We start from the raw sequence: 16,512 nt of genomic DNA on the forward strand, positions 1-16,512 counted from the left end.
CAATTAATGGAAAAGATCCAGGAAGGATGACAACATATTTGGCCCCCAAACTGATAGAACAAGTCACAGAGGTTATTTTATTGGGTGAAAAAAAAAATTTAAGCAATATGTGTGAATAATTCTAATTCTATTTTTTTAAGTATACATATATCCATTTGTCAGGAAAAATTATACCAAAATGACAAGAGCAGTTACCTAGAGGGTGGGGCTTAGGGTGATTTTTTTTAAATCTATTTTCTGGTTTATGTTACAATTAATGCAAATTAATTCTGTTAAAAAAAAAAAATTAGAAGCTAGACATTGACCCAAAATGCAAAGCCACGTCAGCATGTCTAAAGTAAAAAGATCTTGGTCTCCTATTCACACTCAGTATTTTCATATCTGGACCCTAATTATCCAGAACCAGATACCCTAAACCTCAGCAGGTCTTCCTGGGGCAAGAGTTCAAATCCAAGAGCTGCCCTTGCTGGTGTCTTCCGGCCTCCAAATCCCAGGTCCGCGCTGCCTCTTCCTGCGTTTCGGATTTGCCCCCCCAGGGTTGACTCTGTCTCGTCCTGGCCTGCAGCGGCGGGCACGGGATGCCGAGGGACTGCGGCAGCTGTGCTGGGGACAAGTCTCCACATCCCCGACCCCGGGGCCTGCTCACCTGACATGTGGACATTCCTGAGGCAGGAGAGGGAGGCGTTGAGGCGGGCACACTCCTCCCGGTTGGCTCCGTATTTCTCCACGGTCTCGCACACCTGTTCATCCGTCATCTCCAAGAGGTCCTCCAGGCTCAGCTGGCCGGGGGAGATTTCCTAGAGGAGGGGAGAAGGATTGTCAACCGTGGGGCAGGAACAGCATCTCTGCCTCCACGCTGCCCTCTAGTGGTGCCTAGAGGAGAACACTCCGCAGTGTAAACGCTTTGCATGACAGTGGGGTCTCCGAATCTCGGGTTTGCCACTCATTATCTAGATAACCTCTGACCAGTCGCTCAACCTCTCTGGGCCTCACTTTGCTCATCTGTAAAGTGGGACTCCTAAGTGTCCATACTTGGCAAGGTAGCGCAGGTGCTTAGTGCTATTATAATTACTACCCTCTCTGGCGTCAACACTGTGCCTGTCTCTCGAATGTTTATAAGGCAGGACCCCATTTTTTCATGTTTGCATGGCTCTCAGTGCCTCTCACTCTGCAGGGACTCATCTAAAATCCCAGCACAAACTCAGAGCAAGCACAGGACAAGGCAGGTGTGCTGGTGGCTGGGCCCCACTCTCTCTCTGCTTCCTCTCTTCTCTGGCTGCAGGGTCTAGGGCTCACACTGGTCTTCAGAAACCCTAATGGAAAAGGGGCTGAAAGTCCGTGCCCCGTGCTGGAAATGAAACTAGGTTTGTTTTTGAGCCCCACGGGGCACGGCTTTGCATCCTAAGGCAAAGCAGAAACACTGGAGTATAGCGTGGAGTGGGGGAAAGGGACCTAGAAAAGGTAGGATTCCCAACTTAACGTGTTGGGCAGGTGAACCTTCACCGCCACCCCATGTTCCCAAAACAGTGTCTCCCTAGACCATCATATGGACACACCTCAAAATTTGTCAAGCTTCTATATTTATGCATCTGTATCTGTATGTATGTATGAGTCTTCTTTTATAGCACTTACTACTCAACATTTTAACATATATTGTTATTACTTAAGGGTTTTTTATCTTTTTTGTTTTTTGTTTATTTGTTTGTTTGTTTGTTTTGAGACAGTCTCACTCTTGTTTCCTAGGCTGGAGTGCAATGGCGCGATCTCGGCTCACTGCAACATCCACCTCCTGGGTTCAAGCGATTCTCCTGCCTCAGCCTCCTAAGTAGCTAGGATTACAGCCACTCACCACCACGCCTGGCTAATTTTTGTATTTTTAGTAGAGACAGGGTTTCACCATGTTGGCCAGGCTGGTCTCAAACTCCTGACCTCAGGTGATCTGCCCACCTCAGCCTCCGAAAGTAAATAAGGGTGAAATAGCCTACAGATGGTGATTCTAGGGCAGTATTGCAGAATACATCTACCCTCTTGTGGTCATGTTTGTGTATTACAACAAGATACAGCTCCCACATTAAACTGATAGCCAGAAGGAAGAAAACTCTCAGTACAAAAAAATTATCTTCAAAAATATGAGCTATGGTGCCTTTTCAACTCACCCGGGCAGGCAGGGGGCAGAGAGAGAAGAATAGTGGAGTCACTTAGAGGCTTTCTCAAATAGGGACACATTGCTGGTGAGCCCCTTTAAGAAAGGTGATGACCAAGGATCTGTTTATTTCTGGTTGTTGTTTTTCTTAAATAGAGACAGGGTCTCCCTCTGTCACCAGGCTGGGGTGCAGTGAGGCCATCATATCTCACTGCAGCCTCAAACTCCTGGGTTCAAGCGACCCTCCCATCTCAGTCTCCTGAGTAGCTGGGACTACAGGCATGCACCAACATGCCTGGCTAATTTTTAAATTTTTTTGTAGAGATAGGATTTCACTATGTTGCCCAGGCTGGTCTCGAATTCCTGGCCTCAAGTGATCCTCCCACCTCAGTTTCCAAAAGTGCTGAGATTACAGACTTGAGCCACTGCACCCAGTCCAGGATCTGAAGGTACAGAATGACTCATGTTTGAAGGGGGTGATTCATAACATAAAAGGATTCTCCTCTTTGCTTCAGGATTCACTTGTGCATTTTAATCTTATGATTTATATATGTATATATTTCAATTTACTCTGAAGTTTAAGATCAGAAAAAAATCATAAAAGTAACATTTTTATAACATCAAAAATGGAGAAACCCTTAACAAACCTGGGCCAAAAGGGGAGACACACCTCTGTTTGATAAAATAATAGTAATAATAATAATAATAGCTGAAATGGATGGAACACTGTTTTAAGGTTTTTGATAGATTTCCTTTTATTATCACAAAAACTACTGAAAGTAGGCACTTTTATCATCACCACTTACAGACTAGGAAAGTAAAATTCAGAGAGGTTAGACCACTTGCCTAAGGTCACACAGGAAGTCATTGGTGGAGCCAGGATTCAAACCCAGCTGTTTTACTTTGGAGCTTTCTCCATACTTCAGTCACTTCACAGAAAGGGGACCTCTGGTGGACACATACCTGAACTGCAGACAAAGAGCAGAAACCCCACGTCTTCTCCCGCCCACTCCCTGGGTCCCTGGACTCAAGACGCTCACTGACTAAGGCAAGAGCCAAAACTCAGGTACCTGCAGGTCAGGTAAATGTAAATGAGCAAATCGCTGCCAGACAGGAGCTCAATTCAGCATGGTCAACATTTCTGATTTTGTAAGTGAAGCCAGAGATCTGGGTTTTTTAGACAGACTCTTGGTTTTTAAGTATTGGCTCAGAATAAATGTCCTGACATCATATTAACCAAACAACAACAACATGTCTGCATATCAGAACCAGCTTGAGGGCCACCAGTTTTCCACCCCTGGTCTAGAATCCTTTCTGCCTTATTTGCCCCCACAAGTGGCACTTGATAAATAAATGATCCTGAAGCCTCCCAAAAAATGCCCTGAGCCATGCAAATACAACACTGTCTGTCCTTATACAGGACCATACATTCTAAGGATATTTGCAAGAAACTCATCTGGGCTCTCTGGCCATGCTGGTAATGAAATAAGGAAATATGGGATTGTGCATGGTCTGATGTGCATATGCAAGATGGGGTGGGGTGGGGGCCTGGAGGAATGGAGCGGGGTGATGCTGCCTCTAACTTGGGATTCTTAGATCTGGTGGGGCTGGGTGAGATTCTTGCCCCTGTGGACAAGGTCTAAAAAAGACAGGAAGCCTCTTCAAGTAGGAAGCAGGGAGGGCCTTGAGAGAGGACTCTTGGTTTCACTGGCAGGGAGGCAAGCTCCTCTTCTGCCCAGCTCTGGGGGGCCCAGGCAACAGGAAAACAAGGCTAATGCACAGTGCTTCCGACCTAAAGCTTTGCTGTCCATCTGAGCTGGACATCCTGCTAGCCCCATCCACTTACCAGCTAGACTAGTCACTTAGCTCTGAGCCTCAGTTTCCCACTCTGTACAAGGGGGATAACAGTCACACCTACTCAAAAGGTCATTGCGAGGAGGCTGAACAGTCTCAGCAGTTGAGATCCTAAGTGCAAAACCCTTTGCACAATGCCTGGCATGAAAGACGCAGTGATGTCTGCTGGTTTTATTAGGTTTGGCTTGGCCCTGTCACTGCAAATGAGTCGGTCTCTGGGATCCCAGGGGGTAAGAAAATCTCACGATCCTCAAGATGTTAAGAACATGGTCTAATCTTTGAGAGTGGACATAAGATGTCAGATGCTCACAACAGTAACAGGCTGGCATCTACTGAGTGCTATTTGGTGCCAGAATATGAGCTGTTTTTTTGTTTGTTTGTTTGTTTTTTTGAGACAGAGTCTTTCTCTACACCCAGGCTGGAGTACAGTGGTGGGATCTCAGTTCACTGCAACATCTGCCTCACAGGTTCAAGCTATTCTCCTGCCTCAGCCTCCCGAGTAGCTGGGACTGCAGGTGCGCACCACCATGCCCGACTAATTTTTGTACTTTCAGTAGAGACGGGGTTTTGCCATGTTGGCCAGGCTGGCCTCAAACTCCTGACCTCAAGTGATCTGCCAAAAGTGCTGGGATTACAGGCATGAGCCACCGCGCCTGGCCTGTTTTTTTTGTCTTTTTTTTTTTTTTTTTTGAGACAGGGTCTCACTCTGTCACCCAGGCTGGAGTGCAGAGGCATGATCATAGCTCACTGTAACCTCAACCTCCTGGGCTCAGGTGATCCTCCTCCCTCAGCCTCCCAAGTAGCTAGGACCACAGGCATGCACCACCACACCCGGCTAATTTTTGTATTTTTTGTAGAGATGGAGTTTCACCATGTTGCCCAGGCTGGTCCCAAACTCCTGTGCTCGAGCGATCCATCTGCCTTGGCCTCCCAAAGTGCTGGGATTACAGGCATGAGCCACTGCGCCCAGCTGAGTTGAATATTTTATAAAAATCATCTCATTCTATGATGTCGGCTATTTAAGAAGAGATGACAATCATTATGCACATTTCACAGATGGTAATATTAATGCTCTAAGAAAGCACTGTTCGATATGGCAGCCACGGGCCCCATTAATTAATGTTAAACACAATTTAAAATCTCAATCACATGTCCTAACCACAGGTGGCTACCACATCCGGCAGCACAGATAGAAAATATTTCCATGGTAGCAGAAAGTTCCACTGGACAGCGCTGGACTAAGAGGTGAAGTGATTTGGCCAAGGTGACTCTGTGAATATGTGGCAGAGCTGGAGGGTTCTAACTGACTCTGGCAGCACACTCTCAATGACCCCATTCAGACAGCATCAGTGATCCTGAATGTTTTCGTCCAGCACATATTTATTGAGAGCCTGCTATGTGCCAGGGACTGTGCTGGGCACAGCCGGAAACCTGCAGCTCAAGAGCAACACAGGGGGTAGCTGCTGGCCAGTAAGGGGCAGGGGACACGGGGGCCCCCCAGGTCACCTCCAGGACCTCCTTGCGCACATCGACGATTCGGAACCAGTGCCGTAGCTGGGGGAAGCCGTCCAGCTCCGCGTTGCGCTCCTGCAAGGCTACCTTCTTTTTGCAGGACAGCTGCCGGCTGAAGTACTTCACCAGCTTGCTCTGTGGAGACACAGACGAGGACAGAGGATACATCTCAGAGGCAGTGACACAAGGAAGAGAGGCGAGAACCCCCTACGAACCCCCACCCTAAACCCAGACAACTCTATTTTAAAGACTGGTTCCGCTACAGTGAGATCCAGTTTGGCACCCATCTTTCCACCTCGTTGGTGAAGATGGTCAAACAGGCGGCTCTAGCATCTTGCTTGGGGTTGGGGGAGGCGGCGCACATTAGTACCAGTTCAGTGGAGGGCCTTTTGATCTCACAATTGCACACGTCTTTTTCTGTTTTTGTTTTCTTTTGTTTTGACATGGAGTTTCGCTCTTTCACCCAGGCTGGAGGGCAATGGCGTGATCTCTGCTCAGTGCAACCTCCACCTCCCAAGTTCAAGCAATTCTCCGGCCTCAGCCTCCCAAGTATCTGGGATTACAGGCGCACGCCACCACGCCTGGCTAATTTTTGTATTTTTAGCAGAGATGGGGTTTTACCACGTTGGCCAGGCTGGTCTCAAACTCGTGACCCCATGTGATCCACCCGCCTCGGCCTCCCAAAGTGCTGGGATTACAGGCGTGAGCCACCGCGCCCGGCCTGCACACATCCTTTGATCCAACAATTCCATTTGCAGGAACTCCTCCAACAGACACCCATCCTGTGCAGAATGACTGTACAAGAGGCTACTTCCCTACAGTTCTGTTTGCAATAGCAAAGGACTGCAAACATTCTGAGAGTCCATCAGTAGGAGACTCGTTACATAAAGGACGCTACAGCCAACAAAGAAACTTATGCAGCTCTAAAATCAAATCACGAAGCAGGCTCTGTACTGCCAGAGAGCAGTCTCCAGGGTACACTGATAAATAAAAATAAATACTCTCCCATTCATAAGGAAAATGTTTCCCTGTATATATCTTTGTAAATATAGAAACTCTGTCCACAAGGACTCCCAATTCGCCTTTTTTTTTTTTTTTTTTTTGAGATGGAGTCTCACTCTGTCGCCCAGGCTGGAGTGCAGTGGCGCGATCTCGGCTCACTGCAAGCTCCGCCTCCCAGGTTCACGCCATTCTCCTGCCTCAGCCTCCCGAGTAGCTGGGACTACAGGCGCCCGCCACCACACCCGGCTAATTTTTTGTATTTTTAGTAGAGACAGGGTTTCACCGTGTTAGCCAGGATGGTCTCGATCTCCTGACCTGGGGATCTGCCCGCCTCGGCCTCCCAAAGTGCTGGGATTACAGGCGTGAGCCACCGCGCCCAGCCGAGGACTCCCAATTCTTTAGGGGAGGGAAGAGGAAGGGTGGGGAAAAAGGGTGGGGGAAACATTTTATTTAAACTCTTTTGTGCTGTTTGAACTGTAAGTCCTACAAAAGCATCCCAAAATTAACTCTTTTAAAATGAGATAGACCTGAACCCAGGCTTCTGGAGGGATCCCATGACATGAGAAAAGAAAGTTTTTTATTGCTGAGTTTGTAAAATCTCACAACATTAACCAAAGAAAGGCAATACCTGTGTGTTTGAGCAGAGAAAACAATTTGGAAGAATAAACTCCAGGCTTCTAACTTGGGTCAAGTATTTCTTTATATACATTTTTTTGTATGCATTCAGTAGTTACCTGAGATATAATACATTATCATCTTTTTTTTTTTTTTTTTAAGAGACAAGGCCTTGTTCCATTGCCCAGGCTGGAGTGCAGTGGTGCAATCATAGCTCACTGCAGCCTTGAACTCCCTGGCTCAAGAGAGCCTCCTGCCTTAGCCACCAAAGTAGCTAGGACTACAGGTGAGTGCCACCAAACCTGGCCTATATTATCATCTTTGTAATTTAAAATGTATTTAATAAAGATAATTAAATAAAGCAAAGTTAGAATTAGGTATGGAGGTGTCTGTGGCATTTCAAAACACAGTCAACCAACATTTGTCAAGAACAAAGTCTGAATTCTAGGATCAAAAAATTCGGAGGGCCAGGTGCCGTGGCTCACACCTGTAACCCCAGCACTCTGGGCGGCCAAGGTGGGAGGACTGCTTGAGCCCAGGAGTTTGAGACCAGCCTGGGCTATATGGTGAAACCCTGTCTCTACAAAAATAAAATAAAATAAAATAAAATAAAATAAAAATCCTCACTCAGGAGGCTGAGGTGGGAGGATCACCTGAGCCCAGGAGGTGGAGGCTGCAGTGAGCCATGATCATACCACTGCACTCAATGCTAACTGACAGAGTGAGACCATCACTCAAAACAAAACAAAACAAAACTTGGAGCCTGGGATGGTTGTCATGGGCTTCTGTTGCTTTTGCTATCTGGTCTCCATTCCCCCCCTCTTTTTTTTTTTTTTTTGAGACGGAGTCTCGCTCTGTCGCCCAGGCTGGAGTGCAATGGCGCGATCTCAGCTCACTGCAAGTTCCGCCTCCCGGGTTCCCTCCATTCTCCTGCCTCACCCTCCCGAGTAGCTGGCACTACAGGCACCTGCCACCACGCCTGGCTAATTTTCTGCATTTTTAGTAGAGATGGGGTTTCGCCGTGTTAGCCAGGATGGTCTCAATCTCCTGATCTCGTGATCCACCTGCCTCAGCCTCCCAAAGTGCTGGGATTACAGGCGTGAGCCACCGCACCCGGCCTTCCATTCCCCCTTTTACCGAAAAGAACATGTCAACTTTCTTTCAAGGAACCTCCCTTCTTTGGCCCACAGTCCATCCGGCTGATGTGAGGCTGTTCCCATTGTATCACCCCATCACAGCTGCAGGGTGCGCATGTGACCCAGGCCCCACCAAACAGCTGTACTTGGGTCAAGGGCAATCATGGATCCAACTGGGCCACTGAGACCCCACCAGGACCTCTTCCAAGCACTCAAGACATAGCCATAGCACACCCTAAAGAGCTGCCAGGTGGTGTCATGGAAGACAAGAGCTGCCTGGACCATCGTCCCTGCTACCATCTGGAAGCCTCCTGACACTGAAGCCCATTTAGAAGACAGCAGAGCCAAGAGATGGAGTCACATTCCCAGCCACACCCATCATCTGAGCCCCAGCAGTGAGCGGAGAAACCAGATCTCCCTGGACTCTGCAGTGATGTGTGCTAATAAATTCTCTTCTTTTGCTTAAGCTGCAGTGAGCTGGATTTCTGTTGCTAAAGCCTCCTGACTCATAGCGAAATTAAAGAACATCGAGTCCACCTCCTTGAGGGAGTCTTGGCATCCCTGGTATACTGGTTTCCTGTGGCTGCTGTCATGAATAACCACATACTAAGTGGCTAAAAACAACACAAACATACTGATCTCGCAGTTCTGGAGATCAAAAGTCCCAAATCAGTCTCACGGGGCTAAAGTCAAGATGTCAACAGGGCTGGTTCCTTCCAGAGGCTCCAGGCAAGAATCAGTTTCCTTCCCTTTTTGGTGATCAGAGGCTGCCCGCATCCCTTGGCTTCTGGCCCCTTCCCCACATCACTCCACTTCCTCTATCACCACATCTCCTGCTACTGCCCCTTACCCTCCTACTTCCCTCTTATACAGACCCTTGCAATGATCTGGGGCCCACCCAGACAACCCAGGGCAATCTCCCCATTTCAAGATCCTTATCTTACATCTGCAAAGTCCTTTTTCCCATGTATGGTCACACAATCACAACTTCTGGGGATTAGGAGGTAGAAATGATTGGGGGACTGTTATTTAGCCCACCACACCTGTGCACTTACCCGGGCAAGTGGTTCAACTCTACCTGGAGGAGAGGGGAGGGGCTGAGGAAAGGCAGCCCCAGCAGAGGTCACAGCCCCATGAGACAACTGTCCAAGAAGAGCATCCAAAAATAGCAATGGCCCAATGAAGTGGGGAGATTAGGTAAATACAGAAAACTGAGCAAATAAACAAATCTACTGAGCATTATTTTTCTTCCTGTCTGAGAAGAGTGACACGGATGTGGGATGGGAAAAGCTAGACTAAATCCTGTGGTATTGGTTTGGGAAGAGTTACCCCATACATATAGATATAAAAATAAATGTTGATGTAAATGTGTGTATATGTATACATACATGCATTGCACACACACACACATATATATAGCCTAGATTATCCACTGAAGGGACTGAGATTTACTCCAAAAGGTGAGTTCTGGGCTACATTAGTTTACCAGGACTGCTGTAACAAAGTACCACAAGTTGGATGGTTCGAACAGCAAACATTTCCAGTCTCACCATTCTGGAGGCTAGAAGTTTGAAATCAAGGTGTCGGTGAGGCCATGCTCCCCCTGAAGGCACTGTGGAAGGCCCTGCTACAGGCCCCTCTCCTCGCTTCTGAGAATCCCGTGGCTTGTGGCAGCCAAACTTCAATCTTCACATAGCATTCTCCCAGTATGTGTGACTGTGTCCAAATTTTCCCTTTTTACAAGGACACCAGCCATATTGGACTAGTATGAACTCATCTAAACTAATTACATCTGCAACAACCCTATTTCCAGATAAGGTTATATTCTGAGACATTGAGGATTAGGATTTCAACATTTGAATCTTGAGGGATCACAACTGGAACCAGAACATGGACCTTTGAAAGACACCAAAAGCAAGAATGAAGCCCTGACCACCCCAGTCTGACCATCTGTCTGCAAAGACACTGCATTCATCCTAGATAAGGGACCTGGGTGACAGAACGAGACTCCATCTCAAAAAATAATAATAATAATTAATTAATTTAAAAAATAAAATAAAAAACTAATCAGGTTTAAATTACTAAACATTCTTTAAAAGCCAAATATATCATTTATCTAGTTTGTTTAAAGTACAGGTTACAGTTATACTGCAAGATAATGTACTTTTAATCGGATAGAAAACTGTGTCTTCCTAATTCGTAATTTAAGTTCTGATTTTGAAATTAGTAGGGTTTAATTTAATCCATCCTATTTATAGAAATTACATGAAAGATATACAAACTTACATCATTGGCAATATCTGCAAATCGGGCTTTTTACCAAGTGGTTTTCCTCAGTCTTTTCTTCTGAATAAATGACGTTTTACTGTTCATTATTCTATATCTATGTATGCCTATGTTGTATTTCAAATATTGCAAAAGAAATAAGGATCTGGTCCCTTTAAAAAATAATAAATGACCATGCTTTATCAACTTCTTTTCTTTTCTTTTCTGAGACAGGGTCTCACCATGTTACCCAGGCTGGTCTTGAACTCCTGGGCTCAACTAATCCATTCACTTCAGCCTCCCAAGGTGCTGGAACTACAGGTGTGAGCCACCATGCCCAGCCTCAATTTCTTAAACAAAAGAGGTAATATCAACTTGGAAGCCAGCGACGTCACGCCTCCTACCTTTAAAAAAGTCACAGAAAATTGAAAAACTAGGCTAAGACCAGAAGTTAAATGGCAGGACCAGTGGAACCATGGTACTACCTTATGCGAACATCTGCTGGAGAATAGTAGTGTTTCTCAACTGTAGGTATCACTGATAACTTGAGAGGTGGTACCCAGGCGTAGTGTTAAATAACATCGTATCATATAGCATAGCAAGCACTTTCTTCTCTGTCCAAATTTTTCTCCAGCCATCTGACTATATCAAGGAGACAGTCTCTGTTGAATGATACTATGTCTTTAACAACTCTCTAACCTCTGTAACACTTGCTAATCTCTCTCTTTTTTTTTTTTTTTTTTTTTTTTGAAACAAATTCTCACTCTGTCGCCCAGGATGGAGTACAGTGGCATGATCATGGCTCACTGCAGTCTCGACCTCCTGGGCTCAAGCCATCCTCCCACCTCAGCTTCTCATGTAGCTGGGACAACAGGTATGTGCCACCATGCCTGGCATGGGCCACCACACCACACCTTTTTTTATTTTTTGTAGAGACGGGCTTTACTTGGTTGCCCAGGCTGGTCTCTAACTCCTGGACTCAAGCACTCCTCCTGCCTCAGCCTCTCAAAGTGCTGGGATTATAGGCATGAGCCACTGCTCTCTTTATAACAGAGCACAGGACACAGTCTCAGAGCCTTGGGCAGATAACAATATGCAACACAATTTCATGACACTTGTGTTTACATTGCATTTATTTTCTTCATTGCCTTCCATTTATGGAAAGTGATACTAGTTTTCCATTACAATAGTTGCACATGGTTTAATTTTTAAATACATGTATGTTAAAAAATTGAGTTGATTTAAAGAAAACACACAGATATGGCAAAAAGTATGATGGTGGTATCAAACTGATGCATTTGGAGAAACACTGTCCTACAAAAGAAAGTTCTGACTCCTTAAACTATTACTTGGGGCTTAACCCTACTGCATTTCTCCTTCCTTGCCTCATTCATTTCCATGTAATTCCCTAAAGAGGGCCAGGCACAGTGGCTCAAACCTGCAATCCCAGCACCTTAGGAGGCCAAGGTGGGAGGATCGCTTGAGCTCAGGAGTTCGAGACCAGCCTGGCCAACATGGTAAGACCCCGTCTCTACTAAAAATACAAAAGTTAGCCAGGCATGGTGTTGTGTGCCTGTGGTCCCAGATACTCAGGCGGCTGAGGTGGGAGGATGGCTTGAGCCTGGGAGGTCGAAGCTGCAGCGAGCTGTGTTCATGCCACTGCACTACAGCCTGGGCAACAAAGCGAGATCTTGTATTTAAAAAAAAAAAGGGAAAATTCCCTAGACACATGCAGGACCCCAAATGTCACCTCTCTGATTCCTCCTATCTGCAAGTCCTTTCCATACCCACCTGAGGAAGGCTATAAAAATGACCTGAATCCTTTACACCCCTCCTGTGTCCATACTCTTTGCAATGTCACTTGCAGTTAATTCACCAAAGAGGTGCAGTCTGTGTCCATGCCTTTTCAATGACGCTGGCCATGTGACTTGCCTCAGCCAATAGGAGGCCTGTGTGCTTCTACCTGCTGGCTTGGACCCCTGTCATCTTCATAAGAATGTGCCCAGGCTAGTCAGCTGAAGGATAAGAGACTACATGGTGCAGAGTCAAGTTTTCCCAGACGTCCCAGCCAAAACCATCCTAGCTCAGTTGACAGCCTACTCTTGCCTGGCTATTGGCTATAAGTGAGGCCATCCCAGATCACATGAGCCACCAATCTACTGCTGATCCCAGAGGCATGGCCAATAAAGGCTTATGTTATGTGCCACTGGGGTTTTGTGTTTGTTACACAGCATTATGGGGACCCGTAGCTAACTGATACACCACCACATCAATGCATGAAAATCTGAATTTTTCTCCAAAGCCCACCTCAAATGCCACCTGCTCCAGCAGGACCTTATAAATTCGTTCTTGGGACTTTATTTATACACACTGTGTTATAGAATTATTCACAATTTTTCTTGCATTATAACTGACTGACAAAGAAGACACTAGATCCCTCAAAGGGTTAAGGTGTCCTTGCTAGATTTGGAAGAGTAAATGAAATAAATATAACAATAAAAATATGGCCGGGCACAGTGGCTCATGCCTGTAATCCCAGCACTTTGGGAGGCCGAGATGGGTGGATCACCTGAGGTCAGGAGTTCGAGACTAGCCTGGTCAACATAGTGAAACCCTGTCTCTACTAAATACAAAATTAGTCAGGCATGGTGGTGCACACCTGTAGTCCCAGCTACTCAGGAGGCTGAGGCAGGAATCTTTTGAACCCAGGAGGTGGAGGTTGCAGTGAGCCAAGATCATGCCACTGCACTCCAGCCAGGGCAACACAGCGAGACTCTGTCTCAAAAAAAAAAAATTAAAAAGAAAAAACAATAAAAATAAAAGTAGCATTACTGAGCACTTCCCCCATGTGCCAGGCCTATGCTGAAGGTCACACATGCATTATTTCAATATATCCTTACATTCCCAGGAACCAGGTCCTATTAACATCTACATTGTACCAAAGAAGAAACTAGGCACAGAGAAGTTAAGTCATTTGCTCACAATCACACAGCTAGTAAGTGCAGAGCCGAGATTCAAACCCAGTCTAATTCAAACACTCCAAAGTTACAGAAAGGATAACCTCATTTTAATTTATTTTAATTATTTAATAAATGCATGCATATATTTTCTTTTCTTTTCTTTTCTTTTTGAGACAGAGTCTTACTCTGTTGCCCAGGCTGGACTGCAGTGGCATGATCTCAGCTCACTGCAATCTCTGCCTCCAAGGTTCAAGCGATTCTCCTGCCTCAGCCTCCCGAGTAGGTGGGACCACAGGTGCGTGCCACCACACTCAACTAATTTTTGTATTTTCAGTAGAGATGAGGTTTTGTGCCACGTTGACCAGGTTGGTCTCGAACTCCCGACCTCAAGTGGTCCTCCCACCTCGGCCTCCCAAAGTGCTGGGGTTATAAGAGTGGGCCACCAGGCCTGGCCGCATATATTTTCCTTGTAAGAAAGTTAGAACATTTCAGGCGGGGCGCGGTGGCTCACGCCTGTAATCCCAGCACTTTGGGAGGCCGAGGTGGGTGGATCACCTGAGGTCAGGAGTTTGAGACCAGCCTGACCAACATGGTGAAATTCCAACTCTACTAAAAGTGCAAAAATTAGATGGGTGTGGTGGCGGGCGCCTATAATCCCAGCTACTCAGGAGCCTGAGGTAGGACAATTGCTTGAACCCAGGAGACGGAGGTTGCAGTGAGCAGAGATCACGCCACTGCACTCCAGCCTGGGCAACACAGCAAGACTCCATCTCAAAAAAAAGAAAGAAAGAAAGTTTGAGCATTTCAGATAAGGCCAGAGCTCCCTTTGACCGCTCCCACGAATGCAGATCCCCATCCCTGGAGGTAGAGCGGGTAATCACTGAGACTAGTTAGGTGCCCATCTTTCCAGATGTTGATCTGTGAATTTTCACAAATACATACAGATCTATTGAAACTCTGCAATGTGGCTTTATGTGGACGATTTCTTTTTTCCTCTCACATAAATGATATCATACAGCATGCACTTTTGTGCACTTGCTTTTTTCACTTAGTAGTAAGCCCTGAGGGTCTTTCCACGTTAGTTCATACAGATCTGCCTCATTCTTTTTAATCTTCTGCATGAAGGATTCCTTTGATAACTGGGTGAAAAGCCCATGATGTGAGCAGTTCTGTGATGTCTGCTGGGACGTCTTTGTCAACGACAATAAAGCATTTTCAGGAATAACAGCCACCATCACAGCTGCCATGTACTAAACATTTACAGTATGCCTGGCATCGTGAGCCAAGTGCTGTGAATGTGTTTGTTCCTTTTAATCCATGTGACAATGCTAGCTGTGAGGCTGGTACTTTCAGCCCATTCTACAAACAGGAAGACTGAAACTTCAACAGGCTAAATCATTTGCTGAGATCCACAGAGCTATTGAAATGGGAGCACCAGGGTGTGATCCCAAAGCTCTGTCTCTTTACCAGGACACTATGCTAGGAGCTGTTCACGGCTCCTTCCCACTGACCTGGAAGTGCAAAAGTTGGGCATCGACCCCTCAGGGGCAGAGAGAGGGCCTTATTCATCTTAGGAAGCCTTCTAAGTGAATTCCCGAATTCTAGCTCTGAGGTTTGGGCAAGTCACTTCAGCTCTCTGAGCCTCCACTTTCTCATCTGTAAAGCAGGTGTATTCCACCTTTCCTCACAGGCCTGCTGAGGCATTACATAAGATATTCTCAGCCAGACATGGTGGCTCACACCTTTAATCTCAACACTTTAGGAGACAGAGGCGGTTGGATCACCTGAGGTCAGGAGTTCGAGACCAGCCTGGCCAACATGGTGAAACCCCATCTCTATTAAAAATACAAAATTAACCGGGTGTGGTGGAACATGCCTGTAGTCCCAGCTACTCAGGAGGCTGAGACAGGAGAATCGCTTGGACTTGGAGGCAGAGGCTGCAGTAAGCCGAGATCGCACCACTGTACTCCAGCCTGGGCAAGACAGAGCGAGACACTGTCTCAAAAAAAAAAGAAAAGAAAAAAAAATTATCTGTGCAGTAGATATCCCATACACCCATGTCCTACTTGTTGAAGGGGTATGTGGATTCTGGGGAGGTGTTTCCCAGGTCACCAAGAGACTGAGATCCTGCACTTGCCAAAGAGCTAGAACCAAGGGGTACTCCAATTATGATACATTAGAAATGGGAGGAGTGAGTTTAGGAAGCAGATGGAGTGAAGGAGACAAGTGGGGACAGTGGCCTCGAGTTCTGGCCTTGCCCTTGAGGCAAAAGGGAATGAGAATCATCTTGGGGGACAAGAGTGTACTCAGCCGAGCAGGGAAAAACCCAGAAAACTGCACAGAGTGTGAAGCTGTGTTGGGCAGAGATCGAGCAGTGCTTCCCAAACAGGGATCCTGGGAAAGAGCAGCTCTTTCTCCTGGTTTTCCAGGATTAATGTTGCAGAATAACTGTAGCTGTCAGTTAACAGGGATATGCTTCAAGCCAAATGCTGTAATGAGCACGTTTTATGAATTATCTTCTTTAATTTTCCACAACACTGGAGGAATGTGATATGGGTCCAATCACTGTCCCCATTGTACAAAGGAAGAAATTGAGACCTAGAAATGTCAAATAACTTGCCCAAGGTCATCAAGCTACTAAGTGGATAAACTGGGATTTGAACCCAAGTCTAACAAACTCTTATTAACACACAAGGAATGTCACGCCAGGCCAAGCGCGGTGGCTCACACCTGTAGTCTCAGCACTTTGGGAGGCCGAGACAGGAGGATCACATGAGGTCAGGAGTTCAAGAGCAGCCTGGACAACATGGTGAAACCCCGTCACTACTAAAACTACAAAAAATAGCCGGGTGTGGTGGCGTACACCTGTAATCCCATTTATCAGGAGGCTGAGGCACGAGAATTGTTTGAACTCAGGAGGCGGAGGTTGCAGTAAACCAGGAAACCAAGATCGTGCCACTGCACTCCAGCCTGGGCGACAGAGTGAGACCCTGTCTCAAAAAAAAAAAAAAAAAAAAAAGTCAGA

The 16,512-nt window shown here is 46.3% G+C and overlaps 1 protein-coding gene across 3 annotated transcripts in view; it reads right to left on the reverse strand.

Annotated features, from left to right (window-relative positions):
* The window catches only part of KSR2 (kinase suppressor of ras 2), a 517,020-nt gene that overhangs the window by 402,338 nt on the left and 98,170 nt on the right, over positions 1–16,512 (reverse strand). For all 3 annotated transcript variants that reach the window (XM_055358128.2, XM_019039457.4, XM_055358127.1), the window contains exons 2-3: positions 5,504–5,644; positions 647–797 (exon numbers count right to left, since the gene is read on the reverse strand). In XM_055358128.2, the coding sequence (XP_055214103.1) occupies positions 647–797; positions 5,504–5,644 (292 nt within the window). The remainder of the gene's footprint in view (positions 1–646; positions 798–5,503; positions 5,645–16,512) is intronic.

This window comes from Gorilla gorilla, chromosome 10 (genome assembly GCF_029281585.2).
Source record: "Gorilla gorilla gorilla isolate KB3781 chromosome 10, NHGRI_mGorGor1-v2.1_pri, whole genome shotgun sequence".
Lineage (NCBI taxonomy): Eukaryota > Metazoa > Chordata > Mammalia > Primates > Hominidae > Gorilla > Gorilla gorilla.